We start from the raw sequence: 24,879 nt of genomic DNA, 5'->3' as shown, positions 1-24,879 counted from the left end.
ATTTTCAGACAAAATCTGAAAAGGTGTTCCTAATGGGAATCCGCCAAAAAAGCATTTGAAAGCGAAGAGCAGGGTGGCATTGAGCTGGAGGTGAACTTCAGGGGGAAGAAAATCAAAAGTGTTGCATTGCTTGCTCAAGAAAGACTGATGTCTACCATGTCCCGGCCCTCCAAAGAGCTCAAATATGCACAGAGGTCCAATAAGCTCTATAATGCTGCAGAGGTCTATGTTTGGGGGCAGGAGGGGTGTAAAGGTGAGTGAGACCCAAAGATTCCCTTGGTCAAGATGTACTCCCTGGCAATGTGGGAGGGAATATGACCCAAAGGACCCATTGGCACAAAAACAAACCCTAAAATTCTGACAAGGAGTAAGCAGGGCGTGAAAACTCAAAAAAGCTTCAAATGCACATAATGTGGAAAGGTAGACAGGGTGCAAGCTGGAACCTTCTGTGACTAAGTCTAAGTATTTTAAAAGAAGTTGTATGCAAAATTACTTCATTTCCACCCGCCTTGAGGGCAATATGAGAAATGGAGGGTGGGCCCCCTAAATGTACCAGTACTGAGGAACATATAAAGAGAATATTCTGCATAATAATAAACAAGCCAGTTTTCATATTTGTTATAATTTTAAAGATGCAACCAATGGAATGCAGTGTGGTTTGTAGGAAAGATCTATTCTTCGAAGATAGCATTCCTCATACAAGGATAGCAATACCCGTAGCCTTTTGAACATAATGAATATCAGGCAATACTGTCTGTCCGAACCATCACTAACACATAAATGTAACACACCCTGCTCCACACACACACGCACACCCCGCCCCACACAGACACATCCCGCTACATACACACACACAAAAAAATAGGGATGCATGGAAGGTATGGTGCACAAAGCAATCGAGGCAGCACATAGTCCGCAAGCATGAAGGGGGTATATTTGAAGATGCAAACAGACAATATGGATTTTAGAAATACACAACTTGAAATGTTTGATTTCCATTTTTAATAATGATACCTACAAAGTCTGACTCACATGAATAAATTATTGAGTTTTTGGTATACAGGGCCTGCGGATTGTCCAGAATTTGGATCTCACTGTGCACACCGGTAGGTGCGCCATTGCCAGTTATTTTGCTGAAGTCACTTGCATTACCTATTTCTTGCCTAGCTGGGCAGCCTAGGCGGTGCTGTCAGTGCAATGCATAGCCCGTTCCTTTTCAAACTACAGTTTATGCATTCTTTCCAATAGATTAATTACCTCTCTAGAGGAAATGCTCTTCTTCAGGTCAAGGGCTGGCTTTTAATGTTGCCCATGGAATGTGCCAGTGAAAAGCACAGAATATTGGGAACCCCACTCAATGCCAGAATGCTGATTGACAGAAAAGTATAACCCAATTTTAATTGCACTTAATGTCTCCTGCACTGCTGCCAGAGGAATATTAGACTCACGTCTGGAGCAGCAGTCAAGCCTATATACAACAAAAAATGCAATCACCTTTTACTCCTCCTCCAAAGCCCATACACAGATTCAGGGGAAAATATTGCAGTGCTACTGGCCCTCGCATTGCTCCATGGTAAACCACGACCTATTCTGTCCCCCACTTCACAACTATTCCTAAACAAAACATAACTCACTTCCAGTTTCTAGTACTATTTTTGGGCAATGTCTGTGACACATGTATGTCTCCGGAACTACACATGGCCTGCTCCCAGTCCCACTCCACAGGACCTTAACTTACCCAGGACATAGTGTGACATTTTAGCACCACAGCAAGACTCTTACATTTGTACAGGGAAAGGAATATCCATTTCTTGGCCCCTCCATCAGTAAAGCAACTGTAAAATGTGCCCCTCTGCTAGCCCTGTATGTCACACCACTAGGAGATAAGGAGACGGACGCCTACCGCCGTTTCGTCCATACTGAATGTTCAGCTCTAGATCCAATCAAGACTTATTTCTTTTTCAGTCCAGAGTCCATGTAGAGCTCGCTCCAAGACAGAACATCACCAAATTCACTGCCAGACAGCAAAACACAAGTCACTCTCATTACTCCACTCTTTCCCCGATACTCCATGGTCATTTGTTTAAATCAAACACTATCTAGTGATCCCTTTTGGCTCTGTAGGCCAGTATCACTTTGCCCCAGGTGTAAGAGTTAAAGAAATAGGCAGCAGAAAGACAGGATTCAGACGACCAGCTGCATTTGTCAGTCTTGCTGCGTAGCCCATGGCGCAGACCTTGGTTTACGCCTGTACTGTGTCCAGAGACAGCTCCCATTCCTCCTAGAATGGACCGGCAATCAGCTGATTACCCTGGGTGTTCAGTCTTCAGAACCCTCCAGGTCACACCGACTCTCTGTATCTCGGTCCGCATACGATCAACGTCGGGGTGGAACATTTCACCCTCCGTCTGAGATAATGCAAAGAAGTATCTGGAAATAGAAGACTCACGGTATAAAAAGAGTACAAATTCAACATCTACTAATCTGTAAATCAAGCTCTCAATTTGCTTACTGCATTGTTGCTGAGCAAGTATTTTGTAGTGCCAAAAACACCTTCTGCAAATTACCTTATCCTCCTATAATTCCCAACGGCTCTGCCTACTGCCTATTACCACCCATTCCAGTCCACAATGCTGCTCATGCTTCAGTGCTTGTAGTAAACTTCCAATCCAGTCATATCCCCAGTTACAATATCTTGTCAAAATTAAAAAACATTACACCAACACTGGCAGTCAGTTTCCTCCATTCATAGAAGGTCCCCCATTTCTTCTGAAATCCCACTCCCAGAATTGTATTCCACTTCCCACCGACCCTCCACCAAGTAGTCTCTGATTAGTCTCCCTTTTTACTGATCCTTCCTCTTCTGCCCTTTCCTCAACCGATCCCTCAACGCCATCTCTTCGCATCTCTACTCAATTCTAATTCCTTCCCTTCTGCACCCCTTCCATGTCCTCCTCCTCCCACAACAGACCCATGTCCTCCATCTCATAGCATCCATCCTTACATTAAGGTGGCTCACCTTCTTTTGCATTACGGTGCAGTCCAATTTGGTTTAGCTTTATCTGGAGGTTTCATTTTCTCCAGATTCTGATTGACAGTGTACAGCATTTGTCCTGATAAAATAAACAAAAGGATACATTAAAGGAGATTTGCAAGTCTGTTAGTGGGAGAGGAGTTGTCAGTCATCATTACATTTCTGAGCTACATTTCAAGATCTCAGTGTCTTCTCATGAGTAAACGATTGATAGAGTCAGTACAAATACTTATACACTTCTTATATGATAACTGTTTTTTAATTACTTTCACACACCACACCTTCTCATGACTCAACTAAGACGCTAAAAAACCCAAATCCTGTTCCTGACACTCAGATAACACCAGCAAGTTAAGCCACCCACTCTTTGTATACATTCGTGTCAGCCCCTTGCACTCATATCTCATGACAAGCCACCACTGTCGTAGCCCCCACAACAGAGAATGCAGGGACCACATCTGAGTAGTGCAATCCATCCTTTCCCAAACAGTCACTGCAGCAGAGCAATGCAATGGCATCTGTAAATCCATGAAGAAATCCACAAAGACGAGTACTGATGACTTTGAGGACAGTTGCCTCTTTGTCATTCCTACAATTTGCAACATTCTCAATCGTACCATCGAAGTGAACAGGGTGGAAATTGTCCATTATGTGGAAGACTAAAGTTTCTATTTTAACCATGCCCAAGGTCCAGAAACACCTAGTGTGCAGGGCATGCCTCGACCTATATGAACAGTGCACTGACACTCGCAGAAATTAGTTCATGACAAACTTGAAATGTTTATAAGGGTAACAACACACAAGTGGACTATACATCGTACACAAGGATAGGGCATTTGGTCCACATATGGATCTGAATAAGCTTATGCCAGGCAAGTAGCTATGAAGCAAAATACATGGGATGACCTGGGAAAAGCATGTTTTTGCAGTATTGTGATGTATTCTTTTCAAATGTTAGGTTTTACTATGTTGAGTTAAGCTCAGATTTTTTCTTAGGTTTTGATAAGGCTTATCTACAGAACAGAGGTTTAGTTTATTGCTGCCCAACTCATCGTATTGAGATTGGAAGAATGAAAGGCTGAGTCAATGGGCGAGTTCTGATTGTGACCATCGAGTCAAACCAATACCAGCAGTGGATATATTAATCTGCCGAGAAATGGTGGCTGACGTAAGTTAAGCCCTTTGAATGAAATTCTACTTAAGTTTTCCAAGCGTAATGAAGCTGCTTTGAAATATTGATTTGATTGCAACCTATAATAGAAATGGGTTTAAGGCTTAATTGCGGATGGGAGGGCATTACCTAAATCGAAAAGTTTGTTCTTGTATTGGAGTAGGTGCATGATCTTCTAAGTCTACCAAAGCATTAATATCAATAAACAATAAGCTTTGGGTGTGTCTAATGAAATTCGCCACCCCAATGAGTCTTTTGTTGTTTGTTCGCTAACGTGAATAAGATTTTTCCCGAGCTCATACCAAACCCTAGGGATTTAAACAACTAAGTGACCATAATGCTATAAATAAATCTGAGGAGATACGATTTAATGACTATACTTTAGCGTACTGCTTCATATCTCATTTAGTTTTATTGAAATATATAACACTCATGTTCTCTTGCATCATAACCTTGCTAACTGGCCTCTGTAAACCACTATAAAAAATGCTGCATTCAAAATAAACTCTGGAAAAACTGGCTTCCATATACCAATACTGCTTGCAGTTTCAGACTGACGGGGTCATATTGTTTCACACCGACTGGAGTAACAATGTTATTGAGGTCACAGTTAGAACATTGTCCCTAGTAGGCCATCCTTACCCATTTCTTTGGTACTCTCTTCAAGCGACCTTAGCAGCTCCGAAAGATGCAGAGGAACCCTGGAGCCTCTCATGGGAGGACCTGAAAGAAAAGAACACTGCTGTCAGGTGAGCTACCAAGGGCTGCTACATAAAAGAATGCAACTTGTGGTCCCAAAATAAATTGAAGACCATACTAGAGAATTTAAAGATATTTTTGCGGGCCCTGCTTTTTTTTTACAATTTTCTGGCAGGGCATGGGTGCATTAATGTTTCAGGCACTGAGGTTCGCCATAAATAACCATTTTAAGGAGACACTCCAAGTCTATTTTTAGCTCATACTACAAGTTTTTAAGGATGGAACTCCTTCTAGATTAAGTGATCTACATTAATTCATACTGAAAAATGCCAAGTGCAGTCAGGTTAGTGGTAAGTGAAATCATTTCCTATTTCTCCCTCTCCTCGTAATCCTGAGAACCTAGGCACTGTTCTTCCTCTTTTAAGTCACCAAGTGAATAAACGTAAAGCACAAGTTACTACTTGTGTAATGATATATCTGTAAGAGACATTAGTTAGTGATAGATTCCTTACCTTAGAATATCCCCAGGCGTCAGACTGGATCCGGAAACTTTTGCGGAGCAGTACCCTTGCGCGTCGGTAGGCGTCGTCTGCAGCTCCGCGTCCGTCGTCGGCGTTGTGGGCGCCGTGATGACGTCGTCAGAGTACTTAGACGCCTCCGCGTGCTGACATCAGTTCTTAGACACAGTTTTTCCGCGCCAGAAACGCAGAGCTATGCCAAAAACCAACACTGTTGCCATGAAACTAGGGCCCTAAAAGGGGATGACCTTAACCCTAGATATCGGTTCGCAGAACGGGGAGGATGGGTGGGTCGGTAAGGAATCTATCACTAACTAATGTCTCTTACAGATATATCGTTACACAAGTAGTAACTTGTGTATCTGAAAGAGACACGTTAGTGATAGATTCCTTACCTTAGAATAGATACCCCAGCAATACCAACCCCGTGGTGGTGGGTCTGCGAACCAATAATCACACCAGAAAGTCCTGGAGGACGGAACGGCCAAAGAAGCCATCCCTCCGGACTTGACTGTCCAGGCAATAATGTCTTGCAAACGTGTGCAGCGAGGCCCACGTAGCCGCCTGGCAAATGTCCTGCAAGGGCACACCTCGGCCCAAGGCAGTTGTAGTCGCTGTGGCTCGAGTGGAATGAGTTCTCAGCCCAACAGGGGGTTCCTTCTTCGCCAAGGAGTAACACGCCTGGATACACAAGATGATCCACCGCGAGATGGTCCACTTGTGCACCGCTTTCCCCTTCTTAGCGCCCACGTAACCAACAAAGAGTTGGTCATCCACCCGGAACTGGCGTGTGCGGTCCAGATAGAACAAGAGCGCACGTTTTGGGTCCAGACGGCGGAGCCTCTCTTCCTCTCTCTCGAGGGATGCGGAGGCGGAAAGAAGGTGGGCAAGGTGATAGATTCCCCAATGTGGAAGGCCGTGACTACCTTGGGTAGGAAGGAGGGCCTTGTCCGCAACACAACTTTGTCCGGATGGTCTGAAAGGAAAGGAGGTTTACAGGATAGAGCCTGGAGTTCACTCACTCTCCAGGCAGAGGTGATGGCTACCAGGAGGCAGTCTTCAAAGTGAGAAGGCGAAGAGGACAGTTGTGAAGTGGCTCAAAGGGAGCGCACATCAGAAAAGTTAGAACCAAGTTCAAGTCCCACTGAGGCATCACAAAGGGAACAGGAGGGAACGTATGTGTGATGCCTTTCAGGAATCGGTTAACAATAGGGGACTTGAACAACGAAGGTTGATCAGGAAGCCTCAAAAAGGCTGAAAGAGCAGAAAGGTAGCCCTTGATAGTGCCCAGAGCAGAGCCCTGCTGGGCAAGAGAAAGAAGAAAGAGAAGAACCTCAGAAAGAGGGGCATTGAGGGGATCCACAGCCTTTGCTGTGCACCATGCCACAAATCTGTTCCACCTGCAGGCGTATACCGACTTTGTGGAGGGACGCCTGGCTGCCAGAATGATGTTACAGACTTCAGGAGGCAAGTCAAATGGCCTCAACTGTCGCTGCCCAATCTCAAGCATGGAGGTGGAGACTGGACAGGTTCGGGTGGAGGACCGTCCCCTGCTGCTGCGACAGAAGGTCCTCCTGAAGAGGCAGACGACCCGGGGGATCGACTGACATACTGAGTAGCTCGGGATACCAGTACCTTCGTGCCCAGTCCGAGTCACAAGGATGACTTGTGCCCGGTCGTGCCTGATCTTCTTCAGCACTCTGGGCAGAAGTGGTATAGGCGGAAAGGCGTACAACAGACCGCAACTCCACTCGCGACGAAAAGCGTCTCCGAGCGAGTGCCGCCTTGGAAATTCCAACGCGCAGAACTGATGACATTGCACGTTCTCTTCGGTGGCGAATAGATCTAACCAAGGCTCTCCACACTGCAAAAAGAGACCTTGCGCCACGTCCGAGTTCAGACGCCATTCGTGATCCATCATGCACCAGCGGCTGAGTTCGTACGCCCTGGCGTTCAGAGAACCTGCCAGGTGTTGAACCACCAGAGTCACGCCCTGATGTTCCAGCCATTGCCAGAGGCGCAGAGCCTCCTGGCAGAGGGTCCACGACCCCACCCCGCCCTGTTTGTTGCAGTACCACATGGCGGTGGTGTTGTCCGTGAACACCTGCGCTACACTCCCTCGGACAGAGGGGAGGAATGCCTTCAGTGCTAGACGAATCGCCTGCAGCTCCAAAAGGTTGATATGGAGCTGGGACTCCGCCGGAGACCAGAGGCCTCAGATGTCCGCCTCTCCCATGTGGCCTCCCCAGCCCTGGAGGGACGCGTCCGTCACAACTACGTGCTCCGGTTGGGAAGGGAGAGGGATCTGCCGCTGACCCAATTGCGGTCCGTGAGCCACCACTGCAGCTGTCTCGCAGTGCCCTCTGAGATCAGGACAGGGTCGGACAGGTTGCATTGATGCTGGGCCCACTGAAACTTCAGGTCCCACTGCAGAGTCCGCATCCGCCACCGGGCGTGATGCACCAGAAGGATGCAGGAAGCCATCAGCCCCAGAAGCCGAGGCGTCAGCTTGACTGAAACTCGGGATAAAGGTAGGAAGATTGGAATCAGAGCCTGTATATCCCGAACCCGCTGTTCGGGTGGGTAAACCCGAAACTGCGCCGAGTCGAGAACCGCCCGATGAAAAGGAGCTTCTGAGAGGGACACAGGTGTGACTTCGGCACACTGATGGAGAACCCCAGCAGGTGCAAGAGGTCTGCCGTTGCCTGGAGGTGGTTGACGACTGTCTGGGGCGAGCCCGCCTTCAACAACCCGTCGTCGAGGTAGGGGAAGACTGAAACCCCTAACCTGCGCAGATGAGCTGCGACCACCGCCATCACCTTCGTGAACACCCGTGGGGCGCTGGTAAGGCCGAAGGGGAGCACGGTAAACTGAAAGTGCTTGTGGCCTACCGTGAACCGCAGGTAACGCCGGTGGGCCGGCAGGACGGGGATGTGGAATTAAGCGTCCTGCAAGTCCAACGCTACCATCCAGTCTCCTGGGTCCAGGGCAGCTAAGACCTGAGCCAGAGTCAGCATCTTGAACTTCTCCTTCCGGAGGAAGCCGTTGACGTTCCGTAGGTCCAAGATAGGGCATAGGCCCCCTTTGCCCTTCTTGGGTACCAGAAAGTAGTGGGAGTAGCAACCACGTCCTACTTCTGGCCCAGGAACGCGCTCGATGGCCCCCTTGGCCAAGAGGGCCGAAACTTCCTCCTGCAGAAGCCGCAAGTGATACCCCGATACGCGGTGGTGTTGCGGTGGGATGGCTTGAGGGGTCGTCTCGAAGGGGAGGGAGTAGCCCCTCCCGACGATCTGAAGCACCCACCTGTCCGAAGTGACAGTGCGCCAGTGAGAGTGGTGATGGCGAACCCTGCCCCCCACTGGCGTCACATGGGCCGAGAAGCACGGACTAGGAGGGTTTAGAGGCGGATGCTGCGGGGGAAGGTGTGGACTGGCCTTGCCCTTGTCCCCGACCGCCTCCACGGCGATTTCCACGGCCGCCACCGCGCTGGATGTTAGTCTGTGGCGTGTGGCTGGCGGCACGTGTGGGGGCACCCCTTCCTTGGCCACGAAACGAGCGAAAGGCACCCGTTTGCTGGCGCGGGGCCGAGAGGCCCAAGGACTTGGCTGTAGCCCTGGAGTCCTTAAAGCGCTCAAGCGCGTGGTCTGCCTTGTCGCCAAAAAGGCGACGGCCATCAAACGGCATGTCCATCAGAGTGTTTTGGACATCTGCAGAAAAGTTGGCGGACCTCAATCAGGCGTGGCGTCTAACCGCCACCATCGTTGCCATCGCTCTACCTAGTGAGTCGGTGGTGTCCAGCCCACACCGGATGGAGTATTTGGCTGCATCCCGACCTTCCACAAGGGCTTGGCCGAGTTTGGCCCGCACCTCCAACGGACACTCTGGCAGCACTTCCGCAACCGTCTCCCTCAGAGAGTGGGTGTAGCGGCCCAAGAGGCATGCGGTGTTGGAAGACCGCAGTCCCAGACTAAGGGAGGAGAAGATCTTTTTCCCGTACTGCTCGTACCTCTTGGATTCCCTGTCCGGCGGAGCCGACGGGAATGCGGTCTGGGAATTGGAGGCCTGGATGACCAGACTCGCAGGGTGGGGTAGGTGGACAGGAAACATGGGTCACCCGTGGCCGGGCAGTGGCGTCTAGCCACGTTACTATCTATGGGCGAACCCGTAGCGGGCCTGGACCAAGTGCCCAAAAGAACGTCGGCCAAGGCCTCATTAAAAGGCAGCAGAGGCTCGGCCGAGCTTGACTGCGGTTTAAGGACCTCAGTGAGGAGGTTAGTCCTCACGGCCGCGACGGGGAGCTCAAGGACCAAGGCCTTGGCAGCCCTCATCAACACCACACTATAGGTTGCCTCCTCCTCCGAAGCCACGGTAGGAGGGGAGACAAAACCAGTGTCTGGAGAGGTGTCCAGGCAACTGGCCTCCCCAAGGTCTCCTGCCCAGTCCACTTGAGACTGTCACTCCTTGGTCAGAGGGTCCTCAGATCCCTCCCAATCCTCCTCATCACCCATCTCCTGATACTCAGGGTTTTCAATCAATGGGGCCGGTCGTAGAAGTGAAAATCTCCAAACGGCGTCGAAAGCGGCGCCCAGCGGCGCCGTTCCGACACCGGAGCAAAGGAGGTATCGAGGGCGCCGCCGCCCGAGGACGGCGACGGAGGAGACACCTGATGGACCGACGCCGGGGGGGGGGGCGCCGTAAGGTCCACCGGTGACGATCCAGAACCCGAAGAAGGTCCAGTGGGGTCCCGCGGCACCGGGCCCGAAGGCGCCGGCGGCGCCGAGACCACTTGACCTTGCGGCGCCGGGACTGTGGGGCCCGAAGGCGCCGGGCCCGAAGGCGCCGGCGGCGTCGAAGCACCAGACGGCGTCGGGCCGAAGCCCCTGACCCGCTAGGGGCCCCAGACGGGTCCGCTGGGCCCGAAGGCGCCGCGGAGCCCGTCGGAGGAGAAAGGGACCTCATGGCCATGAGGAAGCGCTCGATTTCCTCCGGCGCCGCGTCTCACCCAGGGACCGGAGGGTGTGGGGCGGGACGCGAGGCCCGCGACTCCGAAGGAGCCGCGTGGGCGGTGTCACCCGAACCCCCGGCCGCATCGCGCGAGCGTCGGGGGGAGTCAGAAGAGCGATGACGCCTCTTCGACTTCTTGTGCTTCTTACCCGACAACGACTTCGACCCGGAGGAGTGGTGCCGACTCCCGGAGCTGTGGTGGCTCCGTACTCGCGACCTTTCCCTCGACCTCCAGTGGGACCGGGACCTCACGCGGCGTGGGGCCGACTGCCGGAGTTCGAGTCGCCTGCAGGACCGCTCCCGCCTGGCTTTCGAAGAGAGGGCCCGGCAGTCGGAGCAGGCCTTGTCGTCGTGGTCGATGCCTAGACAAGTTAGGCACAGTTGGTGAGGATCCGTGACCGACATCGTGCGGTCGCAATCCTCACAGTACTTGAAACCAGGCATCCCTACGGCACCGATCGGAGTCGCAAGACTTTGAGAAATGATCAAAAATGTTCCCAAAGAGTTAGTCAAAAATTGACTAGGGTTACTGCTTTTTCCAGATCTCCGCTGGCTGGCGCGGAAAAAAGAACTGACGTCAGCACGCGGAGGGGGCGTCTAAGTACTCTGACGACGTCATCACGACGCCGACGACGGACGCGGAGCCGCAGACGACGCGCAAGGGTACTGCTACGCAAAAGTTTCCAGATCCAGTCTGACGCCTGGGGATATTCTAAGGTAAGGAATCTATCACTAACGTGTCTCTTTCAGATCAGATTCTTAAAAATCTTGATGCTGGGTTTACCTTGTGTACCTAATGTTGGCAATTATGCCAGGGTGAAGTGGAAGTGTCTAGGAGTGGCAAGGCTGGGAGAAGTGAAGGACACACCTCTCTGAAAGCTTATCCCTAAGGTTCTGAAACAATTGTGGAATAGGAAGAGACTGCTCCTGCTGCTTCATCTTCATTGTGTTGAAAGCCTTTGTCATTATCAAAAGTGTCAATTGGAACACTTTCTGAAAAAATGAATTCAAGGCAGATAAAGCGATCAATGATGAAGATCTTGTAGTCAAGGCCATCATCAATTTAATCAACATTGCAGTTCTACACCTCTATTAAGCTGGTATTTTTTAAAAAATGGTATCGACAATATTATTGTAAGGCTTATAGTGGATATTGGAGGGACCAGGCCTGTACTCAAAGTTATTGTTGAAGTCAAGGAGGCATTCAAGAGAGCAGGTCTTCTTGAATGACACTTTAATGACCATATGGAGGCTGCAGAGTGACAGAGACAATACCTTCAATGATAATGCACTGTCAGATACTATTCTTCTACCATTCCCTGTCCCTTCGGAAGAGTTCCCCCTACTTAGAAGTGAGGTTCCCTTTCTGTCAATCAGACATTTTGAAGGACGAGAGGTACACAAACTGGAGGGAAAATGGTCCCACAAAAATGAGTGTCTCCAGATCTCAGAGTACATGGTGTGAAACCCTGACAAACAGAACCAACATCTACCACACTTTAAGGGTATAGTCAGGTAAACAGATTGCAGAGATAAAAAAGCTAAAATGATGTGGATGATGAAGAAAGAATTTATTTATTACTACAAATGTGAAACTCTTCACTGCCTTTGAGCCATAATGGCACTAGTGGAGCTGAGAAGAAGTTTATTTTTTCTCCATGTAACACCGCGAGCAGAAGAGAGGCAGGGCTTAAAACCAGTTGGGTTAACTAATTCTGATCAGACATGCAAGGTCCAGAAGTTAAACACTAGGGTCCTGATTCATAAACCATAATTTTATAGTAACTTACACTTTTGACTAGGTTTACTAATTTTAAGTATTCACACACTGTACTTTTGTAGTAACTTATAATTTTGTAGTAACTGACACTTTTGCAGTAAGTCCCTACCTCCATTATTTTCTATGGGAGAGTGTTGCAGTAACAATGGTTGGCCATGCATAGTGCTGGACTTACTACGAAAGTGTATGTTACTGCAAATGTGTAAGTTACTGCAAATGTGTAAGTTACTGCAAATGTGTAAGTTACTACAAAAGTGGTTTGTGAACACTGAAAAGAAGTAAACTTACTCGAAAGTGTAAACTTACTCAAAAGCATATGTTACATTTGTGAATCAGGCCCTAGGAGTGCACTCGCAGAGCTTTCTGTTGCTATGAGCACAGGATTCACATAAGAGGGCATATGGGAAAAAGGGGTGAGCAAGAAGGCATCATAGCTTACACTGCGATATGATCAGCCTACATCTGGCTCACCCAGTCAGTCAGTCCATTCAAAGTTCTATAGCATTCCATCTAATTTGCCCTAACCTGGCACACTCTGGATACCCAAATCCTTATCACCTTCTGATACCTCACATAACTATTCTTTAGTATGTGTGAATTTGGATGCAGTACATTTCTATGCTTTAAAGTAGGTGCTTTCAAAGATTCCCCATTAACAAACCTAGAAAGACCCTCCTTGTTCTCTAGCGGAGACATTATTTACTCACATCTACTGTTCTCCAACGTCATTGAAAGACATTTTGAGTCATTTACTGTTTAGTCCTCAACATATTTTGGTGGCTGATCTGGGAATTTGATAATCTTTCTGTGAGAACAAAACATCAACTCTTAGTTCCGAGTCTCCAAATCAAGTCTACTCATCGTCTCTCAGAGCACATGGTTTGCCTTGCGTCTTTAGAATTTTTTAGTTTCTATATAATAAATCGTTATTCTTCCACTGTGAAAATATTAATATTTGTGAACTGCTGCTGGTAGAAAGTCTGGTTCAAATCAACCATAACTGTGCAAGCCTCTCTCTAGACCATCTCGAATAGGACTTGCTGTTTCCTGTGAGAGAGAGAGCTTCTAGAACTGCATGGTCTAATTGTGTGATATGCATCAGCAGAGCTGTGGGCTCCAATCTCTGGAATAAGAGAGGCCTACAAGATGGGATTGTGGTGGGTGTAATGATGCTGCACACAGAGTCTCCTAATTGCTGTAGGAGCTTCACACCGCCGGCTGCAAGTGCAACAGGCAAACACAAATAAATAAAATTGCATATCAATGCCATTTTACTTTGCCACTGCTTGTGCAGTGTATAGCATGAGAGTGATGGTGGGGTTGAATCCTACAATAGCATGATGACTGCATTGGTCCACATTGCTCAATGTCTGATTCGAGTCAGCAATCCAAGGGCTATGAATCAGCCCGAGCATTGCTGGCACAGGCACACAGCCTCAAAATTAGTTCTGAGTTAGCTTGCTCTAACCAATCGTGGAGCTGCTCTCAAGTTGAAATTAGCATGACAGAAGCTCCAGGATTGGTTGGATTTGAGTTCCACGAGTAGGAAGGAAGTCCTTCCCTTTTCTGCTCGTTGACTCCAGGATTTTGATCCCGCAGAGGAGAGACACAATGGATGGGGGCCAGCATGTGTGGTTCAGCATATATTGTGAGTTTTTTTGGGCATTGTGGCCCAGTATATTTTAATGCTGCCAGCCTCTGCTGGCTGCACGCAATAACTGCAGACAGCAGTGCAGAACCTTAGCCCAGATTGTGCTGCATGTGAAAACTTACAGTTGGGGAAGTCCCATGTACGGGAAAAGCTCTAGGGACGGAGGTGTTTTGCAACCACTGTAGCACTGCGCATGGCAAACGTTGATGGGGAAGCAGGTTAAAACAAAAAAAAGGGTAACGGGCGAGTTTTGCATTCACAAAACAGTACTGGAATAGCAGCAAGTGTCCCTGGGTCAAAGTTGAGATGCGTCAGAAGAGCAGCCTTGGGTCAGGGCACTAATGCTGGGAATCTTGTACTTGAGGACTAACATGCGTTAGTGAACCTGCAATGAGTTTGTGCAGAGCTGTTTGAGCATTATTTTAATTCAACGAAATAGTGCACAAAGTGAAAAAAAACGAATGGCTTCCCATAGATATTGTTTCACATGCTACCTTCAGGGTGCCGGGCCTTGTTGCAGGAAGCAGGATCCTTCTTCAAACGGGCAGATAATTCCTCCTGATGGCTCCTGACAGACAAAAAAACAGAAGGTCCGTAAATACGCAGGATTTTAAATGTAAACGTCCTGATACTGCAGACAACATCTACTACTGAGCTTACGTCTCCAATAATTTATAGTGAGTTTTTTTTTAACGTTACTTATTCAAGTTTTCAAACATTGACCGAATGGTTGTATACAGTCTTTAAAAACATATCTCCATCCATTTGTTTCCAATTGGTGGCAGAGTCCAAGGTACACATCAACATTGTATGTTTATCTATGACATGGTGTAGGATTTAACCTGTCAAGTAAGTTAACGAATATGCTACTTACCAGTATGCATCTGTTCTTGTCATGTAGGGCTGCTGACATTCATATCTGTGCATAGATCGCCGCCTAGTGTTGGGTCCGGATGATTGCACATTGTTGTCCTGGAAGAGTCTTCGAAGTACCACGAGATAGGTGGCTCCTCCCCTGGACTACAGTGCGCATGGGCATCGACTCCATCCTCAGATTGTTTTTAGCCATTGTGGCCAAGATGGAGTGAAACTCAGTGAATGATGACCATGCTAGAAGTATATGAGAATTCTGCAGCTGCTACAGGCGCCGGGGAGGAGGGCGGGCGATATGAATGTCAGCAGCCCTACATGCCAAGAACAGATGCATACTGGTAAGTAGCATATTCGGTTCGAGGCATGTGGGTTGCTTTATTCATATCTGTGCATAGAATACATAGCAGTCCCTCCATTAGCGGCGACCGCCTGTGCCAGCTGCAGCAGTTTGGAAAAGTGTTTTGAGAACAGCCTGCCCCACAGCTGCCTGCTGTTTGGAGTGCACATCAACACAATAATGCTTTGTAAATGTGTGTGTGGTAGACCATGTGGCTGCTCTACATATGTCTTCCAAAGGAATGTTTCCAAGGAATGCCATAGAGGCCCCCAACTTTCTGGTGAAGTGGGCCCTTGGTGGAATGGGGAGAGTGCGTTTTGCTTTCAGATAGCAGATCTGGATATATTTAACGATCCACCTAGCAATACCAGCCTTGGAAATAGGGTTGCCTTTGTGGTGCGGTGCAAAGGCGACAAAGAGTTGCTTAGACTTCCTAAAATCCTTGGTCCTATCGATGTAATACATCAGGGCCCTTTTGACGTCAAGGGTGTGGAGCATTCTCTCCGCCAATGACTCAGGATTTTGAAAGAAAACTGGCAATTCAATAGTCTGGTTGATATGGAATTGAGACACAACTTTGGGTAGAAATTTAGGGTTAGTGCGAAGCACCACCCTGTTAGAATGAATTTGAATAAATGGCTCTTGGATAGTTAGGGCTTGTAATTCACTAACTCTACGTAGCGAAGTAATCGCTATGAGGAAAGCCACTTTCCACGTTAAGAACTGAATCTCACAGGAGTGCAGTGGCTCAAAGGGAGGACCCATCAGCCGGGTGAGGACCACATTGAGGTTCCACTCCGGAGCTGGTGGAGTCCGCGACGGAATGACTCGCTTGAGTCCTTCCAGAAAAGCCTTAATGGCAGGCACCCTGAAGAGGGAGTGGTGCTGCCTATTCTGGAGATAAGCGGCCATCGCAGATAGATGTATGCGAATGGAAGCATAGGCCAGATTACATTTGTACAGATGGAAAAGGTAACATATGATATTCTGAATAGAAGCATCCAGCGGGTTAATATTGTGGTCTGCACAATAAATGACAAACCGCTTCCATTTTGCCGCATAGCATGCTCTGGTGGTGGGCTTCCTCGCCTCCCGAATGATGTCCATACAGTCGGAAGGCAAGTGCAGGTAGCCAAACTCTAGGACTTCAGGAGCCAGATCGCCAGGTTGAGCTGTTGCGGATCTGGGTGCTGAATGTCGCCATGGCTCTGCGTCAGAAGGCTGGGTGTGAGACGTAGCCTCTGATGCGGTACCACGGATAGGTCTAGAAACGTGGTGTACCATGGTTGGCGAGCCCACGTTGGAACAACCAGGATGAGAGTCATCGAGTGCTGCCTGAGCTTGCGTGCCACCAGCGGTATCAAAGGTGCTGGGGGAAAAGCGTACGCAAATCTGCCTGACCAGTTCATCCATATCGCATTGCCTTGCGACTGTGGGTGTGGGAACCTGGCGGCGAAGCTTTGCAATTTTGCGTTCTCCCTTGTGGCGAAGAGGTCGATCTCTGGATGACCCCACCTTTGGAAGTACGGTTGGAGTACTGATGGATGTATCTCCCACTCGTGCATTTGGTGGCTGTGCCTGCTGAGCAGGTCCGCCATCTGATTGTCCGTGCCCGGGAGGTGTTCCGCCATGAGGAAGATGTTCCTCTGAATGGCCCACTTCCACATGCTCTGAGCCAGATGAGACAGCTGCGGAGAGTGTGTACCTCCCTGCTTCTGAATGTAGTACATTGCCGTCATGTTGTCTGTCCGGATCAACACAACCTTGTGGCACAGATGTACTTTGAAGGCTTTTAGTGCCATGAAGATCGCCATCAGTTTGAGAACATTGATGTGCATCTAACTCTGCTGTTGCGTCCACAGTCCCTGCACAGTGTAATGGAGTACATGAGCTCCCCATCCCAGAAGGGAAGCGTCCGTCGTCAGGATGATCTGTGGCACAGGCTCTTGGAACGGTCGGTCCTTGCAAAGGTTTCGTGGATTCCACCAATGCAGAGAGTTGTATGCCCGACCGCTCACCAACACTTGGTCTTTCAACTGCCCGTGAGCCTGAGTCCACTGACGTGCTAAGCACTCCTGCAGCGGACGCATATGTAGCCTCGCGTGCGGGACTATGGAAATGCAGGAGGCCATCATGCCTATCAATTGCATGAACACTCTTGCTGGAAGCGAGTGTTGAGGTCTGAATTTTTGTATCAGCGATAGAATGCTGTTGACTCTCACTGAATTCGGCTGTGCTGTGGCCGCCAGAGTGTTTATGGTCGCACCCAGATACTGCCGTAGGTGGGCGGGCTGGAGGTGGGATTTTGGGTAATTCAGTGAGAAACCCAGATCGTGCAGGAGGTGAATGGTGTGGGACATGTGGGCGGCACACTGCTGGGCTGACTTCGCTTGGATGAGCCAGTCGTCCAGATAGGGGTAGACGTGGATGTTCCGTCTCCTGAGATGCGCCGCCACTGTCGCCAGGCACTTTGTGAACACCCTGGGTGCCGTGGTGACACCGAAAGGCAAAACCCTGAACTGGTAGTGCTGGTTTTGGATGGTGAACCTGAGGTATTTCCTGTGTGAAGGGTGCAGTGGAATGTGAAAATACGCATCCTTTAGGTCTAAAGTTGCGAGAAAATCCCCCTGCCTGAGCAACGGAAGCACTTGCTGCAGGGTCAGCATATGGAAGTGCTCCGACAGAATGTAGTAGTTGAGTGGCCTGAGGTCCAGGATGGGCCTGAGGGACCCGTCCTTCTTTGGAATTAAGAAGTACCGGGAGTATACCCCTGTGCCTCTTTCTTGCATAGGCACGAGCTCCATTGCCCCTTTTTGCAGCATGACGGTGACCTCCTGCTGCAATAAGTGCAAGTGCTCGTCCGAAATAGGACGGTGCCTTGGGGGCATGTTGGGTGGAGTGGATGTTAACTCCAGACAATAACCGTATTGGATAAGTTTTCTGACCCACCTGTACGTGGTGATGGACTTCCAGACGGGCAGGAACTGCTGGAGTCTCCCCCCTGACCGGTGTTGTGTGGTCGGGGGCAGTGACAAGGCGTCACTGTTTGCTGGTGGTAGAGGACCTGGAGCTGTTGTTGCCACGTCCTCTGCCCTTGGCGCTGTTGCCACGATATCCACCTCGACTCTTGTTGGTGTAAGTAGTCTGGGTGTTGCCCTTGTAGTATTGCGTGGACTGTGAAAGCTGACCCCTTGAGACGCCTCTAGTGCTGGAGCGACGAAAGGACCCACCCCGAAACTGCTGAGACGGTAAGGCACCCATGGACTTAGCAGTGTCAGTGTCCTTTTTCATTTTCTCTAGGGTGGTGTCAACCTCTGGGCCAAACAGGTGATCTGGGTTAACCGTTTGGTTGAGGATGGTGGCTGGCTTAAATCCAGAGATTCTCAGCCAGGCATGTCTCCGAAGCATAACACTGGTGTTTATAGCTCTGGCAGCGGTATCAGCCGCGTCCAGAGCGCACTTAATGGAAGCGTTAGAGATTAGTTTCCCTTCCTGAATCAGCATCTCAGCCCCTTCCTTGTATTGATCAGGCAGGTGTTGCAACAGGGTCTCTAGTGTATCGTAGTGTGCCCTGTCATAGCGCGCCAGAAGCGCTTGGGTGTTAGAAATACGCCAGATATTGGCTGCCTGTGCTGCCACCCTCTTCCCCGAAGCCTCAAAGACCTTGGATTCTTTGTCTGGGGGAGGAGCGTCACCATTCGTTTGAGAATTAGCCCTCTTCCGGGCATTCGAGACGAGGGAGTCCAGAGGCAACTGTCCTTTAATGTACGTAGGATCAGTAGGCGCCGACTTGTATTTCTTGTCAATTCTAGGGTTTATCACCCTCGCCCTGGTAGGCTCTTTAAAGATCTCAGCAGCATACTTTAAAACACCTCTGAGCATAGGCAGAGTTTTTACAGTCTTTTCCGATACTGAAAAAGTGTCAAAGAGGAAATCCACATCCACAGGGTCAGCATGCAGCTGGACATTGTGATTGTTAGCAGCCTGTTCAATAAGGGCATTGAAAGCAGCAGAGTCTTCTGTAGGTGAAGTCTTTGCAGAAAAGAGTTGAGGGTCTTGGCCTGAATGAGGATCTCCAGGGTCACCACCAGCTGCCCAGGGCTCAGTTGTATCCTCAGGGTCTGTATAGACTGGATAACTTTATTCATCCTCATCATCTCCCTCACCAGCGTCCACATCGGAGTAAGTGGGCGACACATCATGAGTCTGTGGTGAAAGGGGTTCCACCAAGACTGGAGAGCAAGCAGAGTCCTCCTTCTTTTTGAGAGGGATCTTGTAAGACTCCAGGTGGGGTTCTGGGGTGATTTTCCGCTTCAGGAGGGAAAGCCTGCCCGTTTCGGCGTCGATGAAGTGTTCCTGACGCTCATCCCCCGAAGGTCGTCGAGGTCGCGGGCCGGGGACCACTGACGACGCCTTCGGCGTCGAGGAGATCTTTTCGGGCACGCCGGCCACTGCCCTAGGCGCGAAGGCCTCCGGCGCCGTCTTAGGCGGCAACGTAAAGAGGATCGGCTTGGACGCCTTAACTGGTTTCTCCACAGGCTTCTGAGGCGGAGGATCCTTTGGTTCGACCGCCGCGGTGCCGTCCCTGATGCGCTGCAGGGAGTCCGTCACCTTTTTGGTGAACGCGGGGGATGGACGCACCGGTTCAGCGGGGTCCTTCGAGGTCACCTTTGGAGTCGAGTCCTTAGAGGTCGCTTTCGTAGTCGACTCACGAGGCGCAGCGCCCTTGGCCTTGTCGTGCGGACGAGGGGCAGAGAGGACCTTCGGGTCATCGATACGCTTCTTCGGGTCACCGAGAGTTTTCTTCGGTTCGTCGACAGCCTTCTTCGGGTCGATAAGGCCCTTGCCGGCGTCAACCGTCTTCGGCGCCGACGCGCCAGTATCGACCACCTTCACCTTAGTCTTCGGCGCGGCAGACTTCGTCTCGACGCCTTTGACTTGGCTCTTCGGCTCGACAGCCGTCTTCGGCGCCGAAGCCTCCGAAGTCTTCGATCCGACCAAAGCGATGCGCACTTTCGGTTTCGATGCTTGCCCCTGCGCAGTATCTGGCGTCAAGACCGTAGGTTTCACTTTCAGTTTCGTTTTGCCAGGGAGTGGCTCGGTAACAATGTCCGTGGCCGGGCCCGAAGGCGGGGCCGTGGAATCCATATCGAGATCTTGGGTAAGGCCCGAAGGCGATCCCTCGACCTGGGCCTTATAAAGAGGCACGGCCCCAGAGTTTTAGGAAGCTCCTCGTCCGAGCTATCCTCCATGGCCCCGAGGGCACCGTCCTCGTCTTCTACCTCCTCGACGAGTTCTTCACTTTCGAACACCTCGGGATCAGCGTCGTAGTCTTCTTCGACGTCCGACGCGGGGTTTGATTCCGAAGCATCCTGGATATATTCCTCCTTGAGATCCCCAGAATCGAAAATGTCCGCAAGCGCCGGAGCAGATTGCTGGGCCTCCAGGCGCGCAGCTTGTCGAAGCTTAAGTGTCTTCTTGGACCTGAAGCGTGAGCAGGCAATACACTTGGCCTCATTGTGGTCCGGCGACAGACACTTGTTGCACACCGGGTGGACGTCGATGTGGGGGTACTTAGAGTTGCAGACCGGACATCTCTTGAATGGACTTCGGTCCATGATGGATGGTCGATAAGTCAGGAACGTCGACTAGGCCTTCCGCGCCGAGAGCACGCGGAAGAACATAAACCTGCTCGGAGCCGAGCTAGAAGAAGTAAAGCCGAACGCAAGACAATACCAACGTATAGGCTAAAGACCTTTTGGTCTCAAGAAAGTTTTTCTATCGATTCCGACAAGAGGGAATTAAAGACATCCGAACCCAATGGCGGAAAAAAACAATCTGAGGATGGAGTCGATGCCCATGCGCACTGTAGTCCAGGGGAGGAGCCACCTATCTCGTGATACTTCGAAGACTCTTCCAGGACAACAATGTGCAATCATCCGGACCCAACACTAGGCGGCGATCTATGCACAGATATGAATTCAGCAGCCCACATGCCTCGAACCTACCATTTGCATTCTATCAACCTATATTTTCCCGAATGCATAATTCTGAAGTGGGAAAAAAAAACAAGCACTGGCGTTGCCAATAGGTCTCGTAGTAGGAAAGTTGGAGCTATTGGTTTTGTAAATGACAAAGCCCTTTATGTTTTTAAAATGAAAACAAAAATAAAAGGCATTGTTATTTGCAATTGTAATAGCTCCAACTTTCCTACTGCGAGACCTATTGGCAACGCCAGTGCTTGTTTTTTTTGTTCCGTGATTTTTTATTGTAAAAAAAGATATTTACATGGAGCATAACATACATGGGAGGAAGAAGAGAAGAGGAAAGGAAGATGAAAAGAGGAAAGGAAGAAAAGAGAAAGGAGGAAGGACCCAGCCCCACCTGTTATGGCAATCACCCACAAATTCCTGCTTTGCTCCACTCCTCCTATCTCTCCTTACCTTGATCGGGGGCGGGGATCATGAGTGACAATCAATGCAAGAAGGGGGGACGGAGGATTCAAACGACAAGGAAGAGCGCGAGCCCCCCCCCCCCCCCCCGGTAATAGCGTGAGGTCTGTGTGCAACCTAAAAGCTAAACAGAGCCACTGGAATTTCGCTGTAGGGGGATGACCAAATAATGCGGCGTGGATGATTGAACTATGCAGCACGGAAAGAAAAATTATGCGGTTTAATGCTGCACATTTTGTGACATTTTTTCATCTTTACACTTGGTAATAATGTCAGGTAAACGATTATGTGGCAATTTGCAGAGCCATAACTATGGGGAAAACTTTACTTATGCTCAATCGCATAATTCTATTGACCTTGATATTAGAGATGGTGATAAATGCGGGCTGTTCACCTTTCCAGGGTCGATGCACCAAACACCGTATAGTTGAGAAAAGTTTCCAATTGCTTTTTTTTTACCGCAATACGAAATATAATGTAAGTGATGGCAAAATAAATTATTAACAGTGTCGGGAATGGCACCACCTCAGTAAATGTTTAATTGTTTTGTGATGAAGCATGCCTTAGGTTTTTATTGGAGCTTGTGCGTCCATGTGCTGAATTTTGTGTAAATGTGGGTGGTGGGTAGGTAAACAAGACGGAGGGAAGGCAGAGAAGGGGAGGGGGGAGGAGAAATGCGACAGGGTGTGAAGCAGCAGGGGCATTTGAAGTGAAGCTAAGCTTCACTTCAAAGGCCCCTGGTGTGGGAGGAGTGCTGCTACGCCTTTAATTGAGATAGACAAGGTATGCAGGGTATGCAAGGTATGCAGGGCTGATCCATTAAAACAGTGCGGGGACTGATCGTCTGTGTCGTTGTTATGAAAACGGTCATGCCAAGTGTAAAATCACCGCTTTTACCAAAATCCTTACAACGATCTAAAACAAGAGTTTTACCAAAAAACGGGGGTCCAAATTTCAAAGGAATGATAACTACCACTATTTTATCCCCCTGCCCGGTGCGGCCGTCCCGCCAAATGTAGCTCAAAACAATATATCAACAAGGAGTAATGTCCCTCACAGCTATGTAAAAAATGAACCATAACTGCCACCTGGAAGAAACCATGCATTCGTGCACTGTGTGGGACTATGTTTATCCATCGACAATTAAAGACGTGCGTTCACGCAATGAGTGGAACTTGGTAATTCAACCGGCATTAGAAATAAGCATTACTTATTTAAACATAACAGAAGAAGCAGATCGAATAATCCATGGCCCAAAAATGTGTCAACCACAAAATCAAAATGGACCGACAAGGCATCCCGTCTCACCTGTAACATGTATTGCGGTCCCTGGCATGATAAACAGCAAATGCTCGAACAAGAGAGTTGTAAAGCTGCCCCCATTTAACCAGGCGTCGTATATGGGTTTATCCGTGGACTTTGGGAAGGGGGGGCGGGGGGGGGGGATGGGAAGGACGAAGATGCGGCAGGGGGGTGGTCAGCGCAGGTGACGAGCAGGGACAGAGTGCGGCTGGAGCAGGCAGCAACGGCGGGTGAGCCCGGGAAGAGAGAGGGCAGGATGAGGTGGGTTAGGTAGCGCTGACCAGGCAGCCTCCGTACCCTGGAGCAGCGCCCGTGCACCTTAGCGGGCCCGCACCTCCCACGAGCACTAACTCGGCTCCCTGGGGTCCTCACTCCCGTAGTTCACCGCCACGCGTGCTACCACAGCCTGAGCTATCTGTCAAACACGGAAGAGCGACAGATCGTGGACTTTACTCTCCCTTTAAGCCAGGGGCTGGCTACGGCTCAATCATTGGGACATCAGGACAGCCCCTGTGATGCTGCTGTCAGACTGACAGATGGCTCCGGCTTCACACCGGATGTATGGATGGTTGCAGAGTCTTTTGTTGTGCACACTTAACATTCTATGTTGCATAAATTGATGTGTTTTGTTTTATTTCTGACTGTGTTTCGTGTAATGAAGAGACTCTCCCTCTAATGTTGAAAGAAGCGCGAGAGGCTGAGACTGCAGAAAGAAAGAGTAGGTGGGAGCAAGAGAGAGAAGGGGGGTGTGAAGTAAGACAGACAGAGCAGAGGGGATAAATAGTGATACAGAGGGAAAATCAAAGGGGTAGGGGGGATTGCAGCATGAAAGTACGGCCGGCCTGTGGCCGGCCATGAATAATTAGGGGAGGAGAAGCCCTTTGATGTGCTGGGCTTGCCGTGAATGTGCGTGCTCGTTTGCTCACGTGATTCACGTGAACTTCAAGAAAACCGCAGGAACGAAGTACTTGGTTTGACGAGGATTTCGAGCACTTGAATTCTCGCTCCCTCAATGCGCTTGCGCGCATTGTAGGTCACGAGACCTAAAAAGAATATTTACTAGCTCTAAAAGGGTTCCTAGCGAGAGGGTGACCACGACCACTGATAACGCATAGCTGGTTCATTACTGGGATGTGAGAAGGAGACAGTGACTTGGCAATTACGGAACCAGTGGGCTTTTTATCTGAACATGTATTGAGCGGAACAACAACGATCATGAAATAATTGTGTGAGAGCACTCAACACGAGGGAGAGTAAGAGGAAGAAGAGAGACAGTGGGTTCCTTTTCCGGGGTTGGAGAAGGAAATGATGGGTCTCGAGAGAGCAGTCCTAAAAATGAGGTGCTGTCCCTGTGCGGACTGGGGAACCAAAAGTAGCCCAGGAAAAAATGCTCAAACCAGCCCACCACCTTTATCTTCTTGTGCAATCTCTCTGTTCATCAATTCTCTTTCTCTGCTTCTCTCTCTGCCATCCCTCTCTCTCTCTCTCTCTGCCTCCTCATGCCTGCTGTAACTCACCGGGGGAGTTGGGGGAAAGTGACCAAGGCACAGAGAGAGCCCCTGAGCTTTCAAAACCAGCCTCCAAGTGCTCCAATCCACTAGCAAAATGGCCGGAGAAACAACAAGACTATCTGGCCCTGGCAGCCACGATTTTAAAACCTCTGATCACACAGGAGAGAAAGTAGAGAAGGTAGATGAGTATCGACCAACAGAGAAATTAATCTATTGGAGGGGGACACACAAGTATTTCCCATTGATTAGCTTTGGAAAGTTCACTTGAAGGATCACCCGCCGTCGGGGTCTATAAAAGGACGCAGGAACGAGGAAAGCCTAGAGGGTCATTAGATTAGATTTAGGGAGGGATAGGGTTACAAACTGAGAGGCCTTGCAGGGAGGTAATTGTCTCAGTTAGTAGATTGTTTTAACACAATGAAAGCACAAGCACATCTAACACTTTAAGCAGTAAAATAGACACCTATTGTACTGGGGAAGGAGGAACTGTAGCAAAGGAGGGGTCCTGCCCAATGCAGCTTCAGCACACAGTAACTACCTGCTTACT

The 24,879-nt window shown here is 49.5% G+C and overlaps 1 protein-coding gene across 2 annotated transcripts in view; it reads right to left on the bottom strand.

Annotated features, from left to right (window-relative positions):
• Nucleotides 1–983: 983 nt before the first annotated feature.
• The window catches only part of ANKS3 (ankyrin repeat and sterile alpha motif domain containing 3), a 230,495-nt gene continuing 206,599 nt past the window's right edge, over nucleotides 984–24,879 (bottom strand). For both annotated transcript variants that reach the window (XM_086941195.1, XM_086941196.1), the window contains exons 14-17: nucleotides 14,352–14,425; nucleotides 4,848–4,928; nucleotides 3,020–3,113; nucleotides 984–2,430 (exon numbers count right to left, since the gene is read on the bottom strand). In XM_086941195.1, coding sequence (XP_086797321.1) covers nucleotides 3,031–3,113; nucleotides 4,848–4,928; nucleotides 14,352–14,425 — 238 coding nt within the window. In that variant the 3' untranslated portion in view covers nucleotides 984–2,430; nucleotides 3,020–3,030. The remainder of the gene's footprint in view (nucleotides 2,431–3,019; nucleotides 3,114–4,847; nucleotides 4,929–14,351; nucleotides 14,426–24,879) is intronic.

Source organism: Lissotriton vulgaris, chromosome 10 (assembly GCF_964263255.1).
Source record: "Lissotriton vulgaris chromosome 10, aLisVul1.2, whole genome shotgun sequence".
Classification (NCBI taxonomy): Eukaryota; Metazoa; Chordata; class Amphibia; order Caudata; family Salamandridae; genus Lissotriton; species Lissotriton vulgaris.
Note: the sequence above shows the minus strand (reverse complement) of the source record. Positions and strands in the feature narration are given on the sequence as shown.